The 27,833-nt window shown below is 41.6% G+C and overlaps 1 protein-coding gene across 3 annotated transcripts in view; it reads right to left on the minus strand.

Moving 5' to 3' along the window:
• The window catches only part of UQCC1 (ubiquinol-cytochrome c reductase complex assembly factor 1), a gene marked incomplete at its 5' end in the record, with an annotated part of 91,107 nt that overhangs the window by 23,089 nt on the left and 40,185 nt on the right, over nucleotides 1-27,833 (minus strand). For all 3 annotated transcript variants that reach the window (XM_079718570.1, XM_079718568.1, XM_079718569.1), the window contains one exon: nucleotides 18,484-18,592. In XM_079718570.1, coding sequence (XP_079574696.1) covers nucleotides 18,484-18,592 — 109 coding nt within the window. The remainder of the gene's footprint in view (nucleotides 1-18,483; nucleotides 18,593-27,833) is intronic.

A 27,833-nucleotide genomic window follows, 5' to 3' on the forward strand; every position in this document is an offset into this window, starting at 1 on the left:
AAACAGTCTGGCTTCAGTGCCCACGTGCTCTCAAACACCGTGACACTGCCTTGGAAGGGAGGTGAGAAACCTGACCCACTCCATCACCTGACACAAGAGCCTGGCAGTCTCCGTCCCTCCCTTCAGCACCTGGGGGCTGCCTAGTTCCCTGTGCCATCCTGCCACCACTCTCGACCCTGCTCTGGGCCAGCTTCTCTAGGAAGTCTGCACCTAAAACAAAACAAAATGAAATAAAAACCAGGTGAACTCTATCTTCCTTGTTCATCTATTTAGTTTGGAACTTAATCTATTAAAGATTCAACTTCATTTCTCTTCTTGGCAAAGACCAGATTGTAAACCCTGTAAGATCATTTCTCTATGGCATACGCTCTACCAGCAGCATTTAGGGATTAGCACGTAGTGAGAGACCAAAATGTTCCTGGAATAAATGAGTGAAAACAATCCTTAACAGCGCCATACAAATTAATAATGCTGCTGCACCTCGAGGAAAAAAAGAATTCAGTAATGCCCTCATCATTCAACAAATGTATATGCGTGCTAACCATGCACCAAGCACTGCTCTGGGAGTTGAGGCTATAGCAATAAATGAGAGATAATTCCTGAACTCCTAGAGCTTACAATCTAGGGAGGGAGGAAGGGTCACAATAAGCAAAATAAAATATATAGGATGCTAAAGAGTAATTTAGTGTTATTATCCTAACCCTGTCATTCAAGGTCCCTAAGATTGGAAGGGCCTGTGTCTGGTGTACAGATGTCGGGATAGGGTGGGAGCCTGCTGCTGCTAACAGTTGGCAAGCACCGACGTGAAGGTAGGGAAATGACTCAAGGACAGAACCAGGGATGTTTGATGGAAGCTTTACTACAAATTCCTGAAGGACAAGGCCACATGGTCCCATCTGTGTCCCCAGCACATAGCAGGCACTGAGTGAACCCTTCATGATGGTACAGGGCATCTGGGGACTGCAGGAAAGGAAAATGGGAAACCCCATGCCTCCATATGTATCACTCTGCCCTGCACCGCCACGCCAGATAAGAAAGGGTCAAGGCAATAGCTGAGGAAAATTAATCAAGAAAAAATATTATTCAGAATACACTTTACCCAGCACAGATGTCTCAATACAATGTTTCAACTTTTGAAAGGATTATCTTTACTTCATTTACTTCAAGGGCTTCATTCCCCTTGGAGTCCCTTGCAATGCAACAAAATTACTTCTTAAATCAAATCAAGCAGCATTTCCTGTGTACTTACAATGTGCCTTGCTCTGTGCTGGGCCCTAAGGAGGTTAACCCAGGGACGCCCCATGATTCTTGCACTTGAGAAATTTATAATCACACTGGTAGAATAACACACAAATGTAAATCTGGATGAGTTAGGGAAGATTTCAAGAGGAGACAGTAGACTATGGACAGGCAGAGACTGGAAGAAAAGTGGGGCAGGCAGAAGAGAAAATGATGGTGAACCACAAGGAGCCTTGAGGACAGGTTAAGGGGGATGGCACACACCTAGCCGGCACTGGGCAGCCGTTGTGGGTTTCTGTGTGATGAGTACTTGACATGAGTTGTGTTCAGGAAGATGAGCCAGGCTGTTAAATGATTTGCAGGATGGAACTGAGATGAAGAGTCGAGAGGCAGGGGCACCAGTGAAGTAGCCTACGGTGAGTTCAGGTGAGAGGTCAGGACCTGTTCTGAGCGTAAGACAACTGAAGTCCTGAGACTGGTTGTTTTAATGAAGGGCTCCTTGTAGTTCTTCCCGCTCCTTTGAGCATCAGAGATGTCACGTTCACGGCACGTATGGCTGACACTCAGAAAAGATCAGCTAAATAGATGGCAATTGACATGGAAAAAGAAGTGCTTGCTTTCCAGCTAGGCCCTTTCAGCTCTAACCAACCCCACAGCATCATTCAGCCAGCATTTAGGGAAATGATCGGGAAAAGGAGTGTTGCAGCTGTCTCACCAATGGATCCAGAAATACTCACAGCACATCCAGGGCAGCTGCAATCAATGTATAGCTCTAATGTATCCTGGGTCTGACATCTTGGCTTCCAGAACTTTTTTTCACATAGGTATCCCGATCTTAGGAGAACCATTGCCCTCTGGTAGTGCCCAGTGCCAGGTTAAACCCACAGGGGAAAAGAGCAGACAGCTGCCTACTCTGTGGTAGGACATGGAGTGGGGGCACCATCAATCCTCCCTGACCCCAAGAGCTCCCCAGTGCTACTGCAATCACTCCTCCTTCCAAGGACACTAGTTACAAGAAGCCCCCCATTCAAATGCAAATGTTATCAGGGACCATTAAAACATTATCCTATTAACATCCATCAACAATTTAGCGTCAGTTTATCAGGAAAGGTAGCAATAGGGGGCTGATTCTAATGAGTTAGGAAAAGACTCTGTGAGTTCACTCACTCATTCACTAACATCTGATAAAGGCCTATTATGTAGGAAGCACTGCACTAGACACAGGAACACTGACCTTAAAAGGACCAAAAGAGGTCTGTAAGAGAGGAAGACAAAATGGAAGGTGTATATGGTGGCTCTAGGGAATGGCAAAGGTGGCAGGATGATGGCAAAGGTGATAGGATGATGTAGTGAAAAGAGCAACAAAATGAACCAGCAGTGAGTTTTAATCTCTGCCCTGCTACTAATATGTGACACTGAACAAGCCACTTTCCTTGCCAGGATTTAGTGTCCTCAATTGGAAAAGGCTGAATTAGGATTATCCTTGTGGCTGTCAAGCTTCTAGATCGCCAGCCACTGAAGCGGCACAAAATATAAACACTGACTGCTTTGCAAATCTGATCAGCTAGGGCTAGCCCTGACTGGGGCTTCCGGTCACCAGCCAGAGCAGTCTGGACTTCCTTTACACAGTCCCTGGGGGTCGTCACCAAGTGGGATTCTTCTGACATCCACATCTACCCACTGCTTCAAACCAGACTACTCTAGCATGTTTGAACCCACATCTGTCCCCAAACCACTCTAGTCTCTCATGGGCCTTTGAGCTGAGGATATTAGTCATCCAGGGCTACAGGGCAAGAGAGGCTTGGAGAAAAAGTGGGAAGTGTGGCAAACTACTGTTCACTCTTGTAAATTCTCCCCAGGGTTGGAAAATTCTTATCTCACAGATTTTTGTCTGAGCTGGAAGGGGCCCTTAGAAACACCCTGGTCCAGGTTCTTCATCTGAACCTGCTGATTAATGGTAGGACCAAGTTTTAATTCCCTGCTCTTCCAGCTCTAAGACTAGTGAGTGGTTTTTCAACTTTCTCATCCTGTTTCCTCTAGAGGGAGGATCCTCTTTGCCAGGCAACTCAGCTGGGGACCCAAAGCACAGCAGATGATAAACATCTTCTGTCTTTGAAAGAGAAGAGGTATAGCTATAAACAAGTATGCTCAAAATACCAAAGAAAATAGAGTTCACGTGAAATTTGAAGAATTTTAGCAAAAGGGCATAGGACAGGGATGAAAAGAAGTAGTGTGGGAAACACTGAGAATGCCATGGAGTGCTTAAGGGGAATTGTCTCCTACTTGCCCCATAACCAGGTACAAACCACAAGCCCGTTGATTCTTAACCCCAGCAGCTGAACTACCCAAGGCCCAGAAAAGGGGCAACACACACAGTTTACACCTTTTATTATTCCGCCAGAAATTTCTCTCCTGGGAGCAGAAAGGGGTCAAAAGTCCAAAACCAAAATTATATCTCTTTATAAGTCAGAGCAAAGAAGCACTACAGCAGTTATGTTATTTTTTTAAAAAAGCCTCAGTGAACAGAGCAGAGTAGGAGGTGTTAGAAAACTCACTACAAGTAATTTATTCACTGGGAACCACAAAGGCTTTCCTAAGAACAGCAAAAACACCATTAATTTCCCCAGTACCTTCCCTTCAAAGGACTCCAAACACTTCACACATATCGTTTTAAATTGTCCTCAAAGGCTCCAAAATAAGGGGTTACTATTTCCCCAGGTTCAGATGGAGAAACTAAAACATTCACGCCTGCCCTATCTGTCCGAGTCATCCTAACAGGTTCAGCTAACATCGACTGAGGGCCCGCTATGCGCATGACCCAAGCCAGGCAAACGGGTGATACAAAGATGAAAGATATGATCTCCATCCTCCAGCGAGTCAGAATCCAGTGGGGCATGACAGATGTGTACACAAATCCTTTTGAAATAAGGCAGCCTATGCTAGGTGTTGTAGAAAAGGTCCAAATACAGTGCCTTATTTTACCAAGTGGCACTAAAATGTGCCAAGTACTGTGCTAAGTCTTCACTACCATCATATTGTTTAAGTCAGACTATGTGTGGCTTATAGAGAAAGAAATGCGAGGTAAAGAGACTTGCCCAGGGTCTCAAGGCCGCACTATGGCAAAGCAGGGATTAGCACCCAGGTCTGTCTGGCTCCAAAGCCCATGTGATGGGAGGTAACTGCTTGCGAAAACGGTCTTTGGAGAGTTTAGCACAAAGTACCCATACCTTAGAGGTGAAGAGCAGGACACATGGGCCCTCACTAGGTTGTTGGGGAAAGGCCTGTCTCCTCAGCCCCAAACTGCATATGCATGTACACATCCGGATCCTCCACCACAGGGACCGCCCTTGTGGATCAAGAAGCCAAAGGCAAGGGCCTTCCAAAAGGGAACAGAGATCTCTCTGAGCAAAGAAAGACTGCAAGGTCCTGAGCACTTCATCTTCTGTTGGTGGGCACTGAAAGTGGATCCAGGCCAGAGGGTGTGGGATCCCCCGGCTGGCTGTGACAGAAAGTCTAGAGCCTGTGGAAGCAGGGCATGGTGGTCATGGTATACATACCAGCAGAGCATCCTTTTCTCAGAGCTGGAGTGGAACTCCTGCAAGGGAAGGAGCCCCCTGCTGGAGGTTCCTAGAAAAGGGCCTGGCCTGGAGATAGCTCTGCAGAGCTCACCTGGTGGGGGTAACCTCTGCCTCTGTTTGCTAAGGCTCCATTTTGGAGGCTAAGGAATAAAGTGCCAGATTTGGAGGAAGAAGAGCTTATGGGGCAACAGGCTACTGTCCCCAGACCAGGCAGGTTAGAGTGCATAGTCAGCCCTGGGGAATCCCTGGGTCTTAGCAAGGGTCAGGTTAATATATAGCTCTATATTAAGGCTCCAGGACAAGAAAGAGATGGCAGAAGGAGAAGGTCCTCCAAACTCTGGAAGGAAAGTTGGGCCTGGAACTAAGGAAGCCCAGTCGCCAGCCTAGCAGTCTTCCCATTTAACACGTGTGATCCTTCTGCAATTGTTTTCAAATCTTAACTTCGACCTAACAAGACAACAACAAAAATCCTTTGATGGATAAAAGTAAAAGAAAAGTGTTAATAAAGTGTGTGTGAGAGAAAGGGGATAATGAATAATTATATCAAATACCCAAATAAGGGAAGCTCTATACTTTCTGGCAGCCATGGCAATAGGAAAGCAGGAATGTTACATCATTCTCATTGTTAAATCAAGGGAAGCACAGAAGTTCATCAGGGCAGATAAAGTTCTTAATTCTCAGTGCAGAGAGACTCATATATACACAAGCGAATGTGTATCTGCACACATACACATACGCTTACCCCATTTCTCTTTCCAAGGAACAGGGCAAGCCGCTCTCCAGAGCCCTGCTGCCTCTCTCACACCACACTACCACTGCATGCAATGAAGCACTTCAACAGTTAAAACATTTTTGTGCCAATATTTTAAGAGTGCAGAAGGTTCCAAATTACATGTAAAATAAACAATGCCAGACTGTGAAAACTCTTGGCTGCAACGTTCTCTGATGTTAACAAGAGTTTCTTTATTACTGTAACCTTTCAGAAGTGAATAAAAATTATTTCTCTGCCCTAGTTTTGCCCTCCAGTAAAAAGGAAGAGAACAGGGACCATGGAAAGAGCTGTACAATGACCTCTCATGAAGCCTCGGAGGCTGGGAAGGGGGCAGTTTAAAACACAAAGCCTTCCATATATGTTTCTAGTCAAAGGTTAGAAATTTAGTTTGTGCTGCGCTGATCATATTGTAGAATTTCACGTTCCTAGTATTTTTATGTAACTAAAACCCTCAGGGGGACAAAAGGGCATTTTCAAGAGCCCAAACTAAGCTGCTACTATGGAGAAAACCCAAATCTTGATCAAGGCTCTTTAGCCATTCAGTGAATCCTCTGACTCAGAAACTGAGTCTGAAGTGCCCTTAAAAAACAAGGAAGAAGACCTATAGGCGGCCAGGACTTTGACAAAATGTGTTATTTTGCAGACCTTTGAGTCGATGAGTCTGTGAATACTGGACACACAGAAGGATCTCAAAATGGAGCTAGTCTGGACAGTCTGTTTTCACCGCTGCAGGAGAAAGAGGAAAAAAGCCACCAAACAAAGGCAAACATGCTCTTGTCCTCTCACAGAACACTGCCTTTACCCACGCCATTCCTCTGCCCAGAATGTTCCTGTCTAGCAAACACTTATCCAAAAAGATACAAACCAAATGTCATCTACCCCAAGCTTTTCTTCTGGGCAGAGCAATTTTTAAATATCCTAATCTCTTACTATTATAATTACCTGTTTATATGTTTGTCTTCTCCTACTAGACTGGGGAGTCAGGGACAATATCTTTGTCATCTTTGTATCTCCAGTGCCTAGCAGAGTACCTGGAAACTAGCAGACCACAATAAAATGGTTGGATAGATGGGTAAAACCTTGTTTGTGTCTGGGAACAGAAATCAGACAGAGAATGATTAACTGCTAAAAAAATAGAACACAAGCTCTGGGATTTAACACAAGGCTAGCTTTTCAGACTTTCACAGAGTTGCAAATGTTAAGTCTGGAAGAGAATTTAGAAATCATCAAGCTCTCCTCCCCGGAGAGGTGAGGTGATTTGACTTACTCAAGCTCACCCAGAGAGTGGCCAGGCTGGCCAGAACTCCTTCCATTATACCACACCATCCTTTCTCTTAACTGTCAAAAATTGCAGGTATAAATATTTATTTGGCAATAAGATGAGAAATATGATTAAGACTACAAAATATGAGAATGTTATTTCATTATAAACAAATGAACAATGGATGTCACACTAGGAATTCAAATAACTTTATATAAAATACAATTATCTGAGTTGCTCAAAAAGCTAAACATAGCATACCATATGACCCAGCCAGCAGTTCCACTCTTAGGTATATACCCAAGAGAACTGAAAACATATGTTCAGATAAAAACTTGTACATGAATGTTCACAGCAGCATTATTCAAAAAAACCAAAAATGGAAACAGCCCAAATGTCAATCAACTGATGAATGGATAATAAAATGGGGTATATCCATACAGTAGATTATCCATAAAAAGTAATGAAGTACTGAAACATGCTACAACATGGATGAAACTTGAAAACATTATGCTAAGTAAAAGAAACCAGACACAAAAGACCACATATTATGTGATTCCATTTATATGGAATGCCCAGAATAGGTAAATCCATAGAGACAGAAAGTAGAGTAGTGGTTACCAAGGGCTGGGGGAAAGGGGAATGGGGAATGACTGCTGACGGCCATGGGCTTTCTTTCTGAGGTGATGAAAATGTCCCAGAATTAGATAGTGGAGATGGTTGCATAACATTGTGCATTTACTAGAAAAGCACATTCAAAACGCTGAATTTTATGGTATATGAATTATATCACCATTTTTTTTAATGGAAAAAAAATACAATCTCTTCCTTCTAGTAATTTAACTGAAGGAGTCAGGACCAGAGATGCTTCAGGACTCACAGGTTCTGAGTTATATGACAGTAGTATAATGCAAGTTTGGGGAAGAAGTAAACACTTTTAAAATCTTAATGCTAATGTTAGAACCACGTTTTTAGCAACGACCTTTTCAGGCAGTACAGAGTAGTGATTAAGAGCATGGGCTCTAGAGTCTGGCAAGTTTGGGTTCCAATCCAGGCTCTCATATTTACTGTGTAAGTCTGGTTCAGTTACCTAACTGGTAGGCTAATTAACGGTCTCCCAAAAGATATCTACATCCTAATTCCTGGAACCTGTGAATGTTACCTTATGTAGCAAAAAAGGACTTTACAGCTGTGATTAGATTAAGGATCTTCAGATGGGAAGATTATCCTGGATTTCCAGGTGGGCCCTAATTGTAATCACATGCACCCTTGTAAGAGGGAGGAAGAGGGTGCTTAGACCCAGATAGAAGAGGAGAATGCAATGTGCCCACAGAGGCAGACATTAATGTGGCCACAAGCCAAGGAATGCCAGCAGCCACCTAAAGCTTTCTAGCTTTAGGGGCAAAGAACAGATTCCTCCCTCGACCATGGCCCTGTTAACATCTTGATTTCAGCCTACTGAAAGTGATTTCTAGCCTCCAGAAGTATGAGAATAAAGTTCTATTGTTTTAAGTCACCAAGTTTGGGGTAAGTTGTTACAGCAGCTATAGGAAACTAATATACTAACTTCTCTGACCCTTAGTTTCTCCATCTGTAAAATGAGGATAGGATTTCACAGGTAAGATTTCTGTAAAACATAAAACTGAAATGGTGCTTATAAAGTGCACAGCAAAAAGAAAGTGCTCAATAATTGTTAGCTATTACTATTGCTGACCTCTGTTTCTGTATTGTGCTGAAATCCTCAACTTTCACCTCACTAGTCCATGCCAGACCTTGCTCCTCTTAGCAGGGAGAGCAGTAGGAGCTGGCCATCAGGAAACCCGAGTTCTGTTCTTCGGTTGGTTTCTAACGTAAGCTTACTCAGCTCTCCCAGAGCCAGTTTCTCCATCACTTAAATGACAGGATCAGGCTAGAGCAGTGGCCCTCAAACTGGAGGGTTTGTTAAAATACAGATTGCTGGGCCTCACCTCCAGAGTTTCTCATTCGGCAAGTTCCTAAGTGATGTTGAAGCTGCTGGTGTGGGGACCACTTTGAGAATCTCTGGATTAGATTATTTCAAGGTTCTTTTCCAGTTATAAGTCTGAGATTCTCCAGGAACATCCCATAGATGGAGCACTCCAGTAATAAACACAGCTGTTATCAGGCTGAAATAGCCTTTAAACTAAGTTCTTTTCCCCGTGGGGGACAGGAGGGTATGAGGTTATATGGTCAAGACTGCTTTTAACTTTTGAACGAGGCAGAATGAAAAACCTTAAGCAATGGTGGGAACAGGAAGAGGCTGTCCCCTTATCCAATGTGCTGGCCCCATTTTAATTTATCTTAATCCCACCCTTCTGCCTTTTCACCAGACCCCTCCCCCAATGCCCTCCTCTAGAAACACATCTAGGTGTCTCCTGAATACATTTATTGGCTTTGCACAGTATAATACCACCTTTGTTAGCCTCCCAGCCCAGCCTCTCCAAGCACAGGGTTCAGTGTCGGTGTCCCTCTACTCCTAAAAAAAACATAACCGAGGAGTCTCTGAAAAATAATTGTAAAATCAACTAAGGCGAATTCAGACGATGTGGAGATATTCAGACTCTAAATGCTAGAAAAAGAAACAAATTCAGAACATTGTTAGCATTCTCATCTGTCTTTTTTTTCTCCTTAATCTCTATCTGTCCTGTTGAATAGGAAACCTCTGCCATATTGGGTTAGAAATTCTGAATAAAGGGGACTCAGGCTTGGGACTGCACTGAAGAAATGGAACACCTCTAGATTCAAGAAAAGCTGTCCTCTTGGTCTTTGGAAGTCTTTGGTAACAAGACAGGGGAGAAGGAACCTGCCATGAAGTTGATTTCCACTTCCCCCTCACCCCCAGAGGTATCGTCGTACAGTAAAGCATAGACACTGGACTGGGAATCAGCATACCCTAGTTTTTGGTCCTCATTTTGCTGTTTTCTAGCTGCATGACCTTGGGCAAATCAATTAACTTCTCTGGGACTCCATTTCCTCACCACAGAAGTGAGAGGGTGGGAAAAAATCTATAGTCCTTAACCTGAGATGGGCATCAGAAATCTTCTGGGGAAGTTTTTCAAAATACACACACCTGAGCACCTTCAGACCCAGAGAATCTCTGAGGCTCCCAGTCTAATGTTCTAAGGTTCATCTATCCTATAAAGTGGATTAAAAGTATAAATGATAAGAGAGCCAGGGAATCCATGAGGCAGGTCAGAGAGAGAAAAATGAAACTTTTTGGGGGAGGTGGGGGAATGGGTCAGAGAAATTGAATCCAGGTGCCATAAGAGATCATTAAGTCAGTATTTGGGAGATAGTGCTGGCCAGACATTAATAATAGAAGCACATCTTTATCCATTCATCCGATGATGGACACTTAGGTTGTTTCCATCTCTGGGCTATTGTAAATAGAGCTGCAATGAACATTTTGGTACATGACTCTTTTTGAAAGATGTGGCACATATGTGCAATGGAATATTACTCAGCCATAAAAAGAAACGAAATTGAGCTATTTGTAATGAGGTGGATGGACCTAGAGTCTGTCATACAGAGTGAAGTAAGTCAGAAAGAGAAAGACAAATACCGTATGCTAACACATATATATGGAATTTAAGAAAAAAAATGTCATGAAGAACCTAGGTGTAAGACAGGAATAAAGACACAGACCTACTAGAGAATGGACTTGAGGATATGGGGAGGGGGAAGGGTAAGCTGTGACAAAGCGAGAGAGAGGCATAGACATATATACACTACCAAACGTAAAATAGATAGCTAGTGGGAAGCAGCCGCATAGCACAGGGAGATCAGCTCAGTGCTTTGTGACCACCTAGAGGGGTGGGATAGGGAGGGTGGGAGGGAGGGAGACGCAAGAGGGAAGAGATATGGGAACATATGTATATGTATAACTGATTCACTTTGTTATAAAGCAGCAACTAACACATGATTGTAAAGCAATTATACTCCAATAAAGATGTAAAAAAATAATAATAATAGAAGCATATACATACACCCAACAAGTATCTGAGGGGTAGGCACTCTGTGTTAGGCACTAGGGATCCTAGGATCCTTATCCCATCTAATGGGTGTGACCTACACAAACCCGTAATTACAGTACAGCATGGTAAGTCCTATCTCAGAAGTTTGTGCAAAGTGCTGGAGGAATACAGACAAGGGAGTGGCCAAATATACTAATATTACTGGGGGGTGCTGGGAAAAGCTCCTTGGAAGAGGTACTATCCAGCTGTGTCTTACAGTGCCATGAGCAGAGGAGACAGGGTTAAGACCACTTCAGACAGAGGGAACTGCATGAAAGAAGGCTCAGAAGCATAAAGGAACATGGAATATGATAGCACCAGTGAAAATGAGGCATGAGGGGAACATGTGTTAGAGTGTGTGTGTGCACACGCTCAAGCATGAACATTTGCATGTAGGAGAAGTTTGCTGGAAATTAGACTAGAAAGGTGGGCTGGGGCCAGAATGTGAAGGCCTCTCCCCCAATTTTTCACTTTGAAAGGCTTCAAACTTACTTTTTTTTTAAGGTGTAAGATTAATACAACAAAAGTTTGTTGTATTACAACCAAGAAGGTTCTCCGATATAACTGCGAAGGGTTCTTTATGCCATTGCTAAGAAGTTTGAATTCTGTCCCTCAGAGATTTCTAGACAGAGGAGGGATATGATCAGATGTGGGATTTAGAAAGAACACCTCTGGCAGCTTATATGGTGCCAGGTTCACTAGAGGAGGAAAGTCCAGGAACTAGTTAGGAGGCCATGTCTAATAAAGGACAGATGATGAGGAACTGACAGGAAGCAATGGAACAGAGGAGAGGATAAAATCCAGAGATATTCTGGGCAGAAAAGTGACAAGACAACTGGATGCAGAGGATGAGGCAGGAGTTGAGGACATTCTAAGAATTCTAGCTTGGGGGGCTGGACTGGTGGTGATGACCTTAGATGTGAGACAGGAAACACAGGAAGAACAGGTTCGTGGAGCTCTGTATCCCATCTCCTGAGTCAGATTTATTTAGGAGTAGCATTAGTGATTCCTGAAAGAGAGGTGTGGAAAATGGCTTTAGCTGTGCCCGATGCACACAGCTCTAAGCAGTATTCTAACTATGGTACAAAAGATACCAAATGGAACCAGGCACCCAGAGAGATTGGAGGCAAAAGAAATGTGATGCACTGGAGAGGTAAACAGCTCTGCAGTGATGAGCTGAACTGGGAGTACTTAGCATGAGGAGTACTTAAGAAGGTATTAGGGGAAGGCAGGACTGTGTCATGCACTGAGTCAGCCAGGGCTTTGCAAAATGGAATTAGGTCACTGTTTCTCCTACAGAAATTCCAGGAGGTAAACTGAAGATAAAAAAGTGGATGAAATTCACTTATTTATTCAGTCAAGAAACATTTACTGAATGCCTACTAAACACAAAGCTCCACTGAGGCACCATAGGAATACAAAGACAAACAAGTAAGAATTAGACCTCAGGAAACTCACAATCTATAACTGAACGTAAAAATGGCCATGAGAGAGATAAATGACCATGTGCATAGACAGCAGTTTCACGCTTTATTTAATTTCAAATACAGAAACGTTTATAACTTCTCTTTTAGGGACACTCCCTGAAGTGGAGTGAATCCAGTACGCCACTCAGAAGGTCACATGACCTGAGCCATCAGACTGGCATTCTGGTTGTATGCACCCAGGCATGCAGTCAGTTAGAAAACCACCTAAAGCATACACTCCATGCACTCTTGCTACCTCTTAAGGCCTGAGGATAAGAAACTTGTGTAGAGAAAGGAATGCATCTATTAGAGGTACATCTTCAGCTGGCTCAAATTCATGGGCCAATTCCAAAATGGAATTGCTCTGCCTTCTAAGAATTTAGTCTTCTCTCCCCTAATAAATAAGTATCCACTCCAACAGCTTAGGACATTTAAAAAATGTTCAAAAGAACGATTGCTATTGGAAAACAAACATGTATTCTTACTTTACAAGCTTCGAGCCCATGGGATTGCTCTGTATTTACACTCCACCATTCATATTACTGGCCACAAAAACTATACCCTTAAATGGTCCTTGCCTTTTAAAACAATACCCTTGGCAGTGAGTTTTAACTCTGACCTAGAGATGCAAAGTATAGCAAAATTTTTACCTCATGGTAAAACAAAGGAGTTTGACTGAAGATTTTTGTGGGGGGACGGAAGAGATGGGAATGGAATTAGAGGTCTGGAAGGAAATTTCCAGAAAAACTAAAGTACATGTAAATCTTATTTCTACTACCTTTTATAGATTTAAAGCTTTTCTGGTTTAGAAATATAAAGTACCTTATTTACAAATTGTTTCTTTTTAATCAAATAATTCCACTAGAAGATGAGAAATCATGGACAAAGAAAAAGAAAAATTGAGAGTGGAGACAACTTCTCATTTCTTTTTCTTCCAATATTTAAGGCTAATGAGCAGGGCTTCCCTGGTGGCGCAGTGGTTGAGAGTCTGCCTGCCGATGCAGGGGACACGGGTTTGTGCCCCGGTCCGGGAAGATCCCACATGCCGCGGAGCGGCTGGGCCCGTGAGCCATGGCTGCTGAGCCTGCACGTCCGGAGCCTGTGCTCCACAACGGGAGAGGCCCGCGTACCGCAAAAAAAAAAAAAAGACTAATGAGCAAACAAATATCCTCAGAATAAAAAGTATACCGCCTCATCCTACTTTTTCCAACACTTATAGTGGGCTTCCAGAACCATCTCCTTTCATCAGATATTTACTGGGCACACATTCAGCCAAGGAGCAATGATTGGCACTTTGGAGAATACAAAGAGGGATGCATGTGATCCCGCCCCTCAGGAATTCACCCAGAAGGCAGTCAATACATGAATGACACTGATGCAAAATAGAAACAGTAAAAGCCAGAAGAAGGGTGAAGATAAATTATTAAGGTACTAACAGCTAGGGGAAACCGGGATTGGCTTCCAATTTGAAGTGGAGGGACATGAAGGAATTGGGGCTGGCATGTTAGGGCAATCTAGGTATATGTACCACATGAGAAAAGACACAAGACAGGAAGAGCAAGACATTCAGCTTGGCTGCAGTGAAAAGTATGTGAGGCAAAGATGGAATGTGATGTTCACCAAGTGCTTCCTATGTACCAGACCCATGTGTAGAGGTTTCTCATATTTAAGGTTCAAGAAGAGTTGGGGAAATGAGTTTGGAAAGGTAGTCTGGAGTATGATCAGAGGACTTTACAAAGCAAAATGCTAGTTCTGAAAAGCAAAGTAGAATTTTACAAAGGAGTCCAATTCAGCCCACAGCTCCTCCACCTCTTTCCAGGCCCTCTGCACCATTCCATCAAGCAGCTCTGCTACAGAGAGAGCAGGAGACCATGAGCTGACAGGAGGTTCATCCTTATTCAGAAAAGCAGCGAGCAAGAAATCACCTGACATCCTGCTGAAGCCAACCGTCATGCCAGGGACCACTGACAGAGATAAACTTGCAATTTCTTAACTAAAGCCCATCCCCACCACTCCTACCTTGTCTCCACAGTTTGGAAAGCTTAAACCTGCTTATTGTAAGCCACAAGGTGGAGATGTCTGGCAGGGCAGAACTGAAAGGAAGTCGTTTAGCCAGCCTAAGGTTACCATTAACACTTTGAGCCACTGCCTTGAGCTAATTTTTATGTTTGTTTTTTAAGTTTGGTTGAAATGTCACAAATGGAAAAATTAAGTAAAGCGCTCCAGTTAGCCACAAGACTGGACACACCTGGCTGCAAACCCAGCAAAAGAAAACTTACTTCATTAGTAGGAGAGGTAGAAAGTGAAATTTACATCTGAAATCTGCCTGCACCAGGAGAAAGTGCTGAGGCCAAAGGCGCTGTCTGTTTTTACAGCTGTGGCAAGTCTTAGTTCTCTACTCTTACCAACACTCAGGAGTGAGGCAAGGGCCCAAGGAAAAATGGTCTCCAACCTCTTCAGCTGCAACTCAGCTCACAAAGGTTTTTAAGAACCAGTTAATGAAATAAAACAAGACCAGATGAGGTGATATAATGAACTTTATTTCCACAGCTAACTTATATGTTTAAATCCCAAATAATGTTTTCTTTTTAAGTCAGAACACTCTAAATTATTGATGTGATTTTTGTAACCTCAAATTTAACACTTACTTTTTATACCAGCTTCACTGAAGATATATGAGGCTGCCATATTTTTCACAATAGTTGGGCTCCTAAAAAGCTGGTAAAAAGCAAGTTTTTGGAAAGTGAAAATCTTCTCACCAAATAAGACTGGAACTCTGATTTCAAAGGATTTCTTGATCCAAATTTCTAATGTGTCATTAATTCGCATTCTCAATCTTCCCCACACAAATCCACTCAAGTAAAGTAATGGCCTCTAAGAATTCTTTGGCATAAGAAAAATCACCACTACATTGATCAGTCTTATAAATTCTACTTTTTATATGAGTTTTCTTAAAGATGCCAAATAACACAGAAATAGATTTGCAAATTACCACCTTCACATCATAGGTTTTCAAAGCTGAAAAGAAACTTGGAAATCGTGTAGCCACCCACCCCCCAAGTTTTTTTTTTTTTAAACCAAGAAACTGAAGCAAGGGGAAGAGAAAAGACTTGCCAGCCAGGGTCAGAACCAGGCCAGACTGGCTCCCTCTGGCTGCTACTTTTCTCCAGCCACATGCCATTCTTCTCCAGCCTAACCTTCTCATTTCTTTAGGTTGTACAAACGCCAAAGACTGAGGTCCCCTCTAAACACACACAGTCACACTCACAACTTAGAAGTGGCTAATATATAATTTTCTTGCCTATATAAAGGGTGTCTGTTTATAGCATGAGGTTGGAAAGGGAGGAGCAAATCAGTTATAACAGAAACGTAATAATATTAATTCCCCAACTCTTTGAAATCTCTATTATTTTTTATAAATTTATTTATTTATTTATTTATTGGCTGTGTTGGGTCTTCATTGCTGCGTGCGGGGTTTCTCTAGTTGCGGCGAGTGGAGGCTACTCTTCGTTGCGGTGCACGGGCTTCTCACTGTGGTGGCTTCTCTTGTTGCTCGCGGAGCACAGGCTCTAGGCACGCGGGCTCAGAAGTTGTGGCGCACCAGCTTAGTTGCTCCGCGGCATATGGGGTCTTCCCAGATCAGGGATTGAACCCGTGTCCCCTGCATTGGCAGGCAGATTCTTAACCACTGTGCCACCAGGGAAGTCCCTATATTATTTTTAAATCATCTTTTATTTATAGTCTTTGTAACTAAACTTGGGCTTGGCATTTCTGTTCATGAAGATAAATTTAAGAGTCTATACTTGGGGAGCATTATGGATCATCTGAAACCCTGCTATTCAACGTGTGGTTGCCCCTCCCCCACCCAGTCCCACCAGTGGAATTGGCATCACCCAAAGCTTTTTAGAAATGTAGACTCTCTGGCCTCACCGAAAACCTACTGAATCAGAATTTGTATTTTAACAAGATCCCCAGGTGAACTGTAGGCTCATTAAAGTTTGAGAAATGGTGGTCTAACACACTTCTCCATAGGACAGCATCTTATGTAGAACAACTGAGATAGAAAAAAATGGTTGGATAAAATGGGAGAAATAAAAAAGAAAGGCTAATTCCTGCAGGACTGCATTGACGTACACCTGGACCAGAGACTAATAAACCGAGTATGATCTATCTGACAAATAAGTTGGCTTTAAAACAGAATTTCAGAAGCTGAAGTTCAATTTATTCATTCATTCAACAAGTATTTATTTATCCAATGTTTACTGTATAAACAAAAAACTGGATAAGACAGGTTTCCTGCCTTTATAAAGCATACAGTCAAGTAGAAGGGACATTATAAAGTAACATGGGAGAAGGTTCAAATTGCTGAACCTTGTGATGGAGATATATATATGTAGGTCCCAAAGGAAATCCATCTGGGGGTGGAGGTGGGGTAGAGTAAAAGGTTCCTGTGGTCCAGGAATTGGCAACCTATGACTCATTAAGCTATTCAGGTTGGGGACAGCTGTGGTCCACCTGGCTCTAGTGGTCCCACTTCCAGCAGAGTTTAATCAACAGTGATAAGAAAACAGACTAACTCATAGAAGAACTACTGTGTAACTGCATGGCAGTCAGTCGAGGCTTTGGCTGGCCAGGGGGTATCACTGGTCATCATTAAATGGGATGATTTGAGACTGCCAGCACTACTGTATATCCACTGTGAGCTGCCACAGAGTTGGGTAGTAAGTACTTGAGGGCATGTGGAACACTCAGCTGGATGAATAGCTTAAAGGCTGCTGATCCCACTCTGGGCAGCTAAACAGCAGTAAGGTATGACAGTGAGAAAAATGAAGAAGGAAGCAAAGAGTGTAATTACAAAGGCAGGTGAATATTGACTCCAAAACAGATAATTATAATGATTATGATGACGAAGATGATGATGACAGCAGCTAAAACTTTGAAATATGCTATCATCTTCTTAGAATGAACAGAAATGCTAATGGTCTGCTGTCCCAGAGAAAGGCATGTAAATGTCAGTGAAGCTATCTAAAGATGAACCCATGTCTACTGTGCTTTCTATACACGCATTTCCTCCAAAGTCATGAGAATCTGAAAATACCCTCAATCCAGATTCTCAGTAGGCAACGATCATTTCCATGATTTAGTCTCAAAGACTATAATTTCACACATAGAGTGAGCACATACCATCAGACAATAACATAGGAAGTGTGTGAAAATAATTATAGTAGATAAAAGTAAGACATGGGAGATCTCCCACTTAATTCCCATGCAGCATGGAAAGATCTCCAAGATATATTGTTGACTAAAAAAAAAAGTTGCATTTAAGTGTATAGAGGATGATATCATATATGATAAAATATATACACACAAAACCACAGAACTTTGTGCTGTAATGAAAGAAACCAAATTAACCCATTTTGTGACCCTGTCTGATGGTTTGGCTTTAGATGCTCCCAAGCTAGGAGGCAATGATATGGGAAAAAACAAGGAACTACAATCTACTAAAACACGGTCTAGATACACAAAATACACAATATACACAAAGGAAGAGATTACTATTTATATAACCAATTGTATCCTAATGTTTTGGTTTTGGTTTTCTATTGTCATCATATTGTTATACACATACTACATATTCTCCTTTCTCAGGTTATTAAATATACTAATGTACCTTTTCAGTAGATACCTTGCCAAAGTATTCTAGGTTGTCAGTGATCAAGAAGCTTGTTTTTAAGTTCTTGAGCACAGTGCAGGCCCCATGCCAGGGTCTTTCCATCCAAACTAATTGTGAACTGACACTCTGAACTGGTATCAAAGGCAAAGAAAGTGTCCCAAAACTGGATTATTATTATTTGATTTTATCTGTTCACCAAATCCATCCCTCCTATCACCATGATTTGGACTTAATAATCCCATCTCTGTACATAGGATGTACTCACACTTGACAAACCATGATAATGTGTGCAAGTACATAAATAAAGTGTCTGTAGCATGCCAGTCTTCATAGAGGCAGAAGTGACTCTAGGTGAATTACCACTTGACATCAGGCCATTCTAGAACAGATAAAACTTCAACTCAAGTCAGGCAATCCCTCATTGGAGTTTTCCAGGACCAGAATCTGATAGCACTCACTTACCCCCATGATTCTGCCACGCTGCTCAACATCCTCCCACATAAAATGAACTATGATACGACACATGTATTTCCCACTCCGGCCTTCCTGCTTCATTCGGACTAGACACATCCTGGGTGGGAAGAAGACATAAAGAGTCACTGGCTGTTTGCATTTTTCACATCACTCATTTCCACTGAAGGTCAGCTCATCTGAGTGATTTTATCAAAGGGCACAGAATCAAAAAACTAGAAGTGATTAAAAAAATCTTTTATTGAGCTATAACATAGATACTGAAAAGTACATAAATCTTAAGTGTACAGCTTGATGAATTTTTACATATAATATACACCCATGTAAGTACCACTCACATCAAGACAGATTATTTAGAGCACCTCAGAAGGCTCCCTCAAACATGAAAGGGACCGCTTTTAGTTGTTTAAAGATAAGTCTGAATCCTTCATTTTACTGATGAAAACAGGAGTTCTAAAGAAGGAAAATGATTTGCCCAACACCACAGAGCAGTCTATAAAGGTGGGTATAGTACTGAGCTGTCCCATATGGACGCCACTAGCTACATGTGGCTACTGAACACCTTAAATATGGCTAGTTCAAACTGAGATGTGGTATAAGTTTAAGATGTCAAAGATCTAGTTCAGGAAAAAAGAATATAAATATCTCAAATTTTTTACATTGCTTACATGTTGAAATATTATCAGGTATATTGACTTAAAGAAAACCTATTATTAAAATTAGTTTCATTTTTTTCTTTTCATTTTTTTAAATGGAGCTACTAGCAACTTTTAAATGTGTGACTTGCATTATATTTCTGTTGGATAGTACCTGTCCAGAATATAGATGACAGAAAGTATTATGATTCCATCTGTATAATTATCAAATTGTTTCCCCCATTAGAATGTAAGTTCCATTGAAGGCAGACATCAAGTCTGGGGTTTTTTGGGGTTTTTTAAATCATTGTATATCTAGGGCTTAAGTATAGTATGCACTCAATACATATTTTCTGAATAAATAAATGAATAAAACATCTCAGGGCCAAGTTTAGGGCTCTTTCCCCTATACCACACTGCCTCTAATCAGTCCAGAATGCTCTCTGCTTAAGACCTTACATAAGAATATAAGAATATAAACAGGGTCACCAACTTTCCAAGATAGCTCCTAATCTCATTCTTATGACCATACGTATTTCTATTATCTCTTGTTAAATAGTTATTGAGCAGCTACAATAGGACTACTCACCTAAAAGACAACTCCTACTATAATTATGGAGTATTCAGTCTAAACCGACAATTCTATCTCCATATACAATTAATCCTGCCCATTTAAATCTACAAGCAATAGTAAAGTCTAATGGAATGACTCCAGCCTGGCCTGCCTCAACATCTCTGTTAATGACTAAGATGGAGAAAAGAAAACATACTTATCAAATTTGTAGATTGCAAGAAGCTGGGCAGGAAGACAAATATGTTGGATGACCCAACCATGAACCAAAAATACTTCAACAGACTGTTTCAATGGGCTAAATCTAACAGGGATAAATCTAAGGTCCTGCACTTGGGTCTAAAAGAACAGCTGTAGAGGTACAGGATTGGTGAGTCATGCCCACCTATGTGTGAAAAAGCCTTCCAGGCTTACGTTGACAGTATACACTGAAGGGGAGTCAAGAAGATGATATGGTTGCCCCCCAAATTAATGTGATTTTAGAAACAGTAATGCAAATATAATATCTTCATGTACAAAGTGAGATTTTTGTTCTATTCAGCACACGTCAGACTCTACTTGGAATACTGTCGACAGTTTTGAACATTATATTTTAAGAGACAAGAGGAACAGTTGTAAGATCAGAAGATATTTAACCTGGAGAAAAACAGGACAATTGCCTTAAATATTGCAGAAAGGTGATTAGACTGTTTATCCAAAAGGTAGAATCAGAACTAATGGGTGGGTCACAGAGGGAGAAAAACTACTCAACATTGAATGCTGAAAGTAAAAACTTTCTAATAGGGGAGTTTCTGAAGATTTGAATAATGTAATGGATGACCTCAAAAAGTAGAGAATTTGCAGCTCGGCTATCTATCTGACGGAAGGCTGACTACACGATCTCTAAAGTCCCTTCCAACCTCGGGATTTGCTGATGCTGTGATTCTAAATTTGTAACCTCTGAACCCAGTTAGTGCCTAAGAAATAACACTTTGTGACAATAAAAACAGGTCATGGAAAAAGACTTGGCCACTTTATATGATATAGAGCATATTCCAAGGCAGAAACAAACTGGGGAAAGTTCAACAGTCCTTTTTCATAACATTTTTCTTAAAATTAACCAAAGTTAGCCTCTCCACCTGAAAAGACGCTGTGTGTTTTGATGCTTAAGTGTCGTCAGAGGCCAATTCATCAACAGCAATAGTGAGGTAATGGAATTCTTCATTTATATGAAAATTCTGTAGTTTGTTAATACACCTGCCCTCTGAGGTTTAAAAGGCACAGATTTTCTCAGACCATAAACTTACTAACTATATCAACATGCAGTGAAGTGTTTTTTGTTTCAGAGCAGTTTGTTTTATAGCCCTTACAGTCAAATGGTTATCTGGGTTGAAAAGGTAAAGCGAATTGAAGATACTTTCAAGATGCTGACTGACACTTAGTTCACTCAGTGGACATAAATTGAGTTCCTACTGTGTGGAGATTAGAGTGATGGTTAACAAGAGCCCAGCTTCCAAGGGGCAGTTAGTCTCCTTAGGGGAGACAAGAGCCCTAAGAGAGAATGCAGTAAGTGTCCCGAGAGGAACACAAAGTGCAATGGAGTTTGAGAGGATTGCTCTTGGCTGAGTGGGATCAGGGAAAGCTTCATGGAAAACGAAACATTGTACCTGGGGCTTGGAAAGGTGAGCTGCAGTAGGACAGGTAAAAGATAAAGAGAATTTCCAGCAGATGGAACATTATGAGCAAAGACAGGGCCATGGAAAGCTCAGCACACGGACAGGGACAATACCTAGATTTTGTGGAAGGGAAGTATAGGAAACAGAAAAACATGCCAGAAAGGTCATGAAGGGCTTTTAAATGTCATGCTGAGAAGTCTGGATTTCACTCAGTAGACAAAGGAGAGCCACTGAATGTTTTTCAGGAAGAAGGGGTGTAATAAGATTAGGGGTGTAATAAGACCTTGGCTTTAAGAACAGATAAGTCTCTCAGAAGTTAACGCTTTCTTTCTTCCCAGCTGGAAACCCTTTCTTTCCAAGGCTGAAAAATGACAAATTTGGTGAATATTTACTTCAGTAGAACTATGGTATTCACAATTGTCTGATCCAGAAATTTACATTAAGTGTGCATCTACCTTTTGAGAGAAATGCAACAGCAAAGTGTGCTGCAACCTGCACCTAATTTTGCTGATACTAAGAGTTTAAAAAATATAGATTCAAGCCTGATAAATGAAAGAAGGGCAAATTCTAATTATTCCTAAAATACCGTACCTAATTAGTTCAGTAGACAATTGATGACAATTTGAAAACACTATCAAATATAAAGTTCTACAGTAAATTTCATCTCACATAGTTAAAGTTATAAAATCAAAACAATCAGTCTTCTCATCAACAGGAAGTGTACTGAAGATAACCATGAGTTCTACTGGGAAAATAAGATTCTGATCCACAGGGCTGTCCATTCATCCACCATCACCAAACTCAGCTAACCAAAGGCTCAACTTATTTTTGTCCTGAATTTGTGAATCAAATTCTCTAGGTAGTTAAGGACAGAAAAGTCATCTTGTTGTGAAGAACTTTTGTGTTTGTCCTCTTCAAGGAAAAAGCACAGCTGAAGGCTGGGGCCCACATCTTAGAAAGTCAGCTGTCTGGAATGTCCAGATCAAGCTGAAGGTCAATTCTTAGGGTACCTAACCTTGGAGCCTACAAGTTCAGTCTACTCCTTTCTTTGTTTAGTAAATATTTTGAATAGATAATACATGCACATGTTAAAAAAAAAACATTAAGTCCCCTTCCTACCCACATCTCCCAATCACCAGGTTCCTCTCCCTAAGGCAACCACAGTTAGCAGCTTCTTAGGAAACCTTCCACATGTAATCTATGTATATACCAACTTAGTGTATATGTACTCTTTTTACATAAATAGTAGCTTCCCTTTTCTCCCCATTTTCCACAATGGTAGCATTCTACACACACTTTTCTTACGGTGAAAAAACAATCTGTTACAGAAGGATGGTGGTGAAGAAATCTCAACTCCAACTCTGTGTTTCATTCACAGATACTACAGTCACCCAGTGAAACCCTTTTTAGGATAATAGAGTTGTAGTAATTTATTTAGCAGTTGTTAGGGTAACATCTGATCCAGGCTGAATTCAGCTTATCTGGCAATTTTTTCCTATTCTAATAAGACTAAGAAATAGGAAGAAAGCAAAAAAAAACCCTTTAATAGCAAAAATGGACAAGTGCTGTAATTAACAGCTAACACAACTATGTGCCAGGCACTGTGCTAAGTGATTCAGATACATTATTTCATTTAATCCTTACAACAACTATAGGAGGCTGGTATTCTTACTGTCCCCACCTTATAGTTGAGGAAACTGAGTCTTACAGAAGTAACGTGCCCAGAGTTACAAAACTTGTTAAGTGTCAAAGCTGAGATCTGAACCCTGATAATCTGATCCCAGAGTTAGACTGTTTTTCTGCCTCTTTAATGACTAGAACGAACCTTCCAGAATCCATTTACTTCGTTTTTCATTTAATCCTCACAAGGGCAATAATTTAAGTTTCAAAACTAGCATCATATTAGAAATAAAATATCAGAAGGGAAAAGACTGGCTAACCTGAGGCAAACACACCTACAACAGCAAAAAGTAACTGCTGGCAGACTAAAAGGAAAGAACCTAAAAATGAATTTAACACAAACACAACAGCAGTTCAACATGGAGGCTACAGCTACGAGTACAACTCAAAGAAGGCAGCCTGGCAAAATACAGTTGAGAGTTATCAGAACCGGGACTTCCCTGGTGGTCCAGTGGTTAAGACTCTGTGCTCCGAATGCATGGGGCCTCGGTTCGATCCCTGGTCAGGGAACTAGATCCGGCATGCAGCAACTAAGACCCAGCACAGCCAAATAAATAAATAAATTTTTTTTTTTTTTAAGAAAAAGAGTTATCAGGACCTCCTGAATGATCCAGAATAGGTTAAAGTATGTTGGAAGGTGAAAAGAAAATGAGTAAAACAAGTTCAAAATGGTAAACAAAAAAGATTTGATGGTCCTGGTACCCACTACAAAACAAAGCCAACACGTGTCACAGGCTCTGACCATACAATAATATTTGAGTCATTAAGTAAACTATTCCACAATTGAGAATACTAGGCTTAAATAAAAGATCAGGACAGCTTTACTTCAATTTACATCATGGATGCCTTCCTCATAATAAATGCTTAAATTAAATGTTGAGGGGTCAAATTACATTTTGCTACTGATTAAACTTCATAATTTCATAGCTGTTCTCGGGGGGAAGAGGAAGGGGGAGAGAGGAGACTTCAATGCTAAAACATAATAAAAATTGCCCTTAAGAATGCAAAAGAAACTTTAAAAAGAGACAATATTCCACTCAAAGCTAAAACTGCTCTAAAAAATAAAGTCTATTTTTTAGTCTTTTTAGAAAGAGACAATCTAGTAATTTTAAAATTCTTGTATTAAATAATTAATTTAATCATTCATTTAACAAGTATCTCCTTAGTACCTACTCCGAGTATAGACTTAATCTATGCATAAACTGCTCTCTGTTTAGGAGCAATTCCAGTTGCCCCTCCCGCGTTTGATGATGTTCTTAACCCACAATTTATTATTGAGGTTTTGAGCTTCACAGTACTATCCTTGTCTCTCAGTGATTCCAGAGCCTCATAAATAATACTGATCTCCTTTACATATAAGGAAAGCAAATAACCCAGTTAGCAAAGTAAAGAAAAAACGGAGTGTTCAAACCCTAGTCTCATGGTTCTCTAGTATCTAAAAGACAGGGGGAAAGGGAAGAAAGACTCATTCACTAGGAGTCTCAAAATATAAAGGGCTAACTAAGATTTAAATTTTGCCTGATGGCAAATAGTAATAATGACTATTACCATCTATTAAGTCCTCTAATATGAGACTTGTCACTGTAAGATGCATTTTCATTCACCATCTCTTTCAATGTACATCACCATCTAAGTATAACTGTCCCCATTTCACAGGAAAGAAAACGGACACTCTGAGGAGGTTAAGTACCTAAAGGTTGCTCAGTGAAGGAGAGGGGAGCTGGAGTGAAGCCTGGGCTCCCCCTCTCTCCCTCAAGCCACAGTGCCTCCCAGGGCAGTGTCAGTATTGACTGCGCCCCCATCCTGTGACAGCACAGCTCCAGGGGCCTCTTCCTGCTAGGTCAGACTCGGAGGAAGACGACAACACTGCCTGCAGAGTTCAAAGGAAGGAGAGTTTCCTAGCCACGCTTTCCTCCTCTCTGCCTAAATCTGGGAGGGAAGAATTCTTGTTATTCCTGACTCTGACCTCCTGCCATGTCCTGGCAGCTCTCAGCATCCTGTCTCACTTGCTCTGCTTGGGCCTTCTGACAATGCCAGTTGTGTTTTGGCCTTGTTTCTCCCTCATGGTAGTTTATAAGCCACTCAGAGAGGATCTGATTTTGAATTCAGTGAAGACTAGTGGGCACTTGGGCAGGTTTGTCACTCTGGCTGCTATGAAGGAATCCCAAAGGGACTTTCACGTAGCTTGTTTCCCTTACTCCGCCACCGGCTGGGGCCAAGAAAGCAGAGCTGACATGGCCACACTCAAGTCTCAGCAGTGTGCTAATGAATGAGTTTATTTATTTGTGAGCTGGCACGCTGACCCTTTCCTGGGGCTGTGTGCATGGCTATCTCCACCTGGTTTCCTAAACTCCCTCCCCACCAAGCCTACCCTTTATGTGGGGAGCATGGGGGCCACAGGACAGTCTGTGGGCAAATAGACAAGTGGGGCAAGGCACTTCCTTAAGCCATCTCACCTGACAGAGAGCCTCCTCCAAGAGCTACACCTGGCCTGTGGCCTGCCTGTCAGATCCAATATAACGAACAAGCTCCTGGGGAGCAGGTACCAGTGCTCTTAGGTTGTGCAATGTTGGTAAAATGATGCTGCACAGGCCTTTGGTTTGGGAAAAAAAGCTACGTGTGTGTGTGTGTTTAAACAGAGCGACTCTGGCTGGAGGAGGCAGAGAGAGGATGTGCACATGGCCCGGGCTCACCATATACAACAGGTCTGGAGCTGCTGGAATCCAGCATGAGCTCGAAAGCCCTACAGCTACATCAGAACTGCTGTGGTGGTGTTAAAGAGCCCTCTTGAAAAGGCCAGGAGTGTCTGCCAGGGCAGTTCTCTGGCTGGACTGAGACTGGACCCAGTCTGTTTTCCAACCCCTTCCACCTCCATACTTTACTTCTTTCTCTTCGTTCCCAGAGGCTTCTTCCCTTAGGCTTATAAAAATGTTCCAGTGTTTCCCCATCTTAAAACAAAGAACAAATAACAAAATGCTTCCCCCCTCCATCCTGTTTCTCCCTCGAGTGATCATCCTCTCATCTTTCTTTCTCACTTGGGACATCTTAAAAAGTAGTTTACAATTAATTCTTCCTCTCCTAATAACTCCTCAAGACCCCATGTCCTCTAGTTCTAGACCCCAGAGGGCCGATGCAACTGCTTTCTCTGACTACCCCCAGGCTGCTTCCCTTCCCTGTGCTCCATAAGATCTGTATGTCTGCTTATCAAACACGGCCCTTGGCACCCTGTACTATTTTCAGGTTTACTTGTTGCCTCTCCCGGGACACAGACAGTGAGTGCTCAGAAACACAGTTTCATACAGTTGCTGGTCGGTGGTATGCAGTTCAAATTCAGGGCCACAGACTCCCATCCCACAACCACCGAAAGGGGACACACACGCAGGAAGCAAAGTGTTGCAGAAGGAGCAGTTCGCAGAGTCAGTTTTGGATTTGAGTCTCGGATCCTCCATTACTGATAGAGAGGCCTGTGGAAAATCCTTTAAAATTGCCAAGATCATCTCCCCGTTTGTAAAATGAGGGAGCTGGACTAGATCTGCGGTTTTTAAACTGTGCTCTGAGTTTCCAGGGAGCTACGTAAGGGTCCCTTACCAGTGGGCGTGTTGGGAAGACCCAAAGTGAGCAGGTCATTCCCACTTCTTCAACCCAACTGGCAATCCTTTTATCTATTCATACACTGTGGCTGAGCATAAAAGTTCATCTGTAAAAAGGGCTCTGCTGGTAAAAAGATGGAAAACCATGAGGTCCCACTGCCTGCAATGCTTTTTCATCCACTCTTTGACTTGCTAACTTCTACTCATTATTCAGGGGTCAGTTTAAATGTCATCTCTTCAGTGAAACCCTCCCTGAGTGAGCCACACCCCCTCAACTAAGTTATATATCCCTCTTCCCCCACAGAGCCCTGTCACTTACTCTCACAGCACCCATCCCAGTTGTATTTTATTAATGATTTCTTTCAGGTTTCTCTCCAATACCCTCAGCCTTATGAGGGCAGGGAACAAATCTGCTGCATACCGTAGGTTCAATTAGAAAACAAATGCTGTAATTTTATGGATTTATGTTTAAGAATAAGCAGGTACTTAACTAAGTAATAAATAGTATTACTAATATTAAATATTATTCATCTTAATAAATAATTATTTAATTAGATACTTCAGTAGTTTTAGTTACCAATGAGGAAAGCAATTTAAAGCAACTCGAAGTTAGCCAGACCCATACTGGAATTTCCTCTCTACCATGCGCTAACTAGCTCTGTGGCCAAGCTCTCTGATGGCTCTCAGTCTTTGATCTCTCATGTAAACAGGAATAAAGCAGTTATAAGAATGTGTGAGATAATATAAGTAAATAATTTTAAAAATAGTACTGTAAGGGACCCAGTAGTTATTATATTTATGATATACCTGACTTTAAAATAATTTTTAAAAATACAAACTGCATTTTCCTCTCCACTCTACCTCCATCATAGGCATATTCTAATTTTATTTGTTCCATTCCATTTTCTAAAATTAATTTCTGCATCTATAACGTACTAGTGTTCCATGACAAATTTTAAAATGGGGGTCTCTGCAAATCTATTAATACTTAGAACACCAACATAAATTCTACCTACATACATCTCACCCCCCAGGGAAACTTAAGTAGGCGCAGAGCTTTTGCCACTAACAGGCAGTGGCCCCGAACCCTCCAACTGCCATAGGAGCCAAGTCAGACCTGAGGCCATAAATTATTTAATCAACATTTACTGAGCCGAAGAAATACCTCATTTTCATATCTCTCCAAAAGGAAAATAAATATAATTCTTGG

This window comes from Hyperoodon ampullatus (assembly GCF_949752795.1).
Source record: "Hyperoodon ampullatus genome assembly, chromosome: 14".
NCBI lineage: Eukaryota > Metazoa > Chordata > Mammalia > Artiodactyla > Ziphiidae > Hyperoodon > Hyperoodon ampullatus.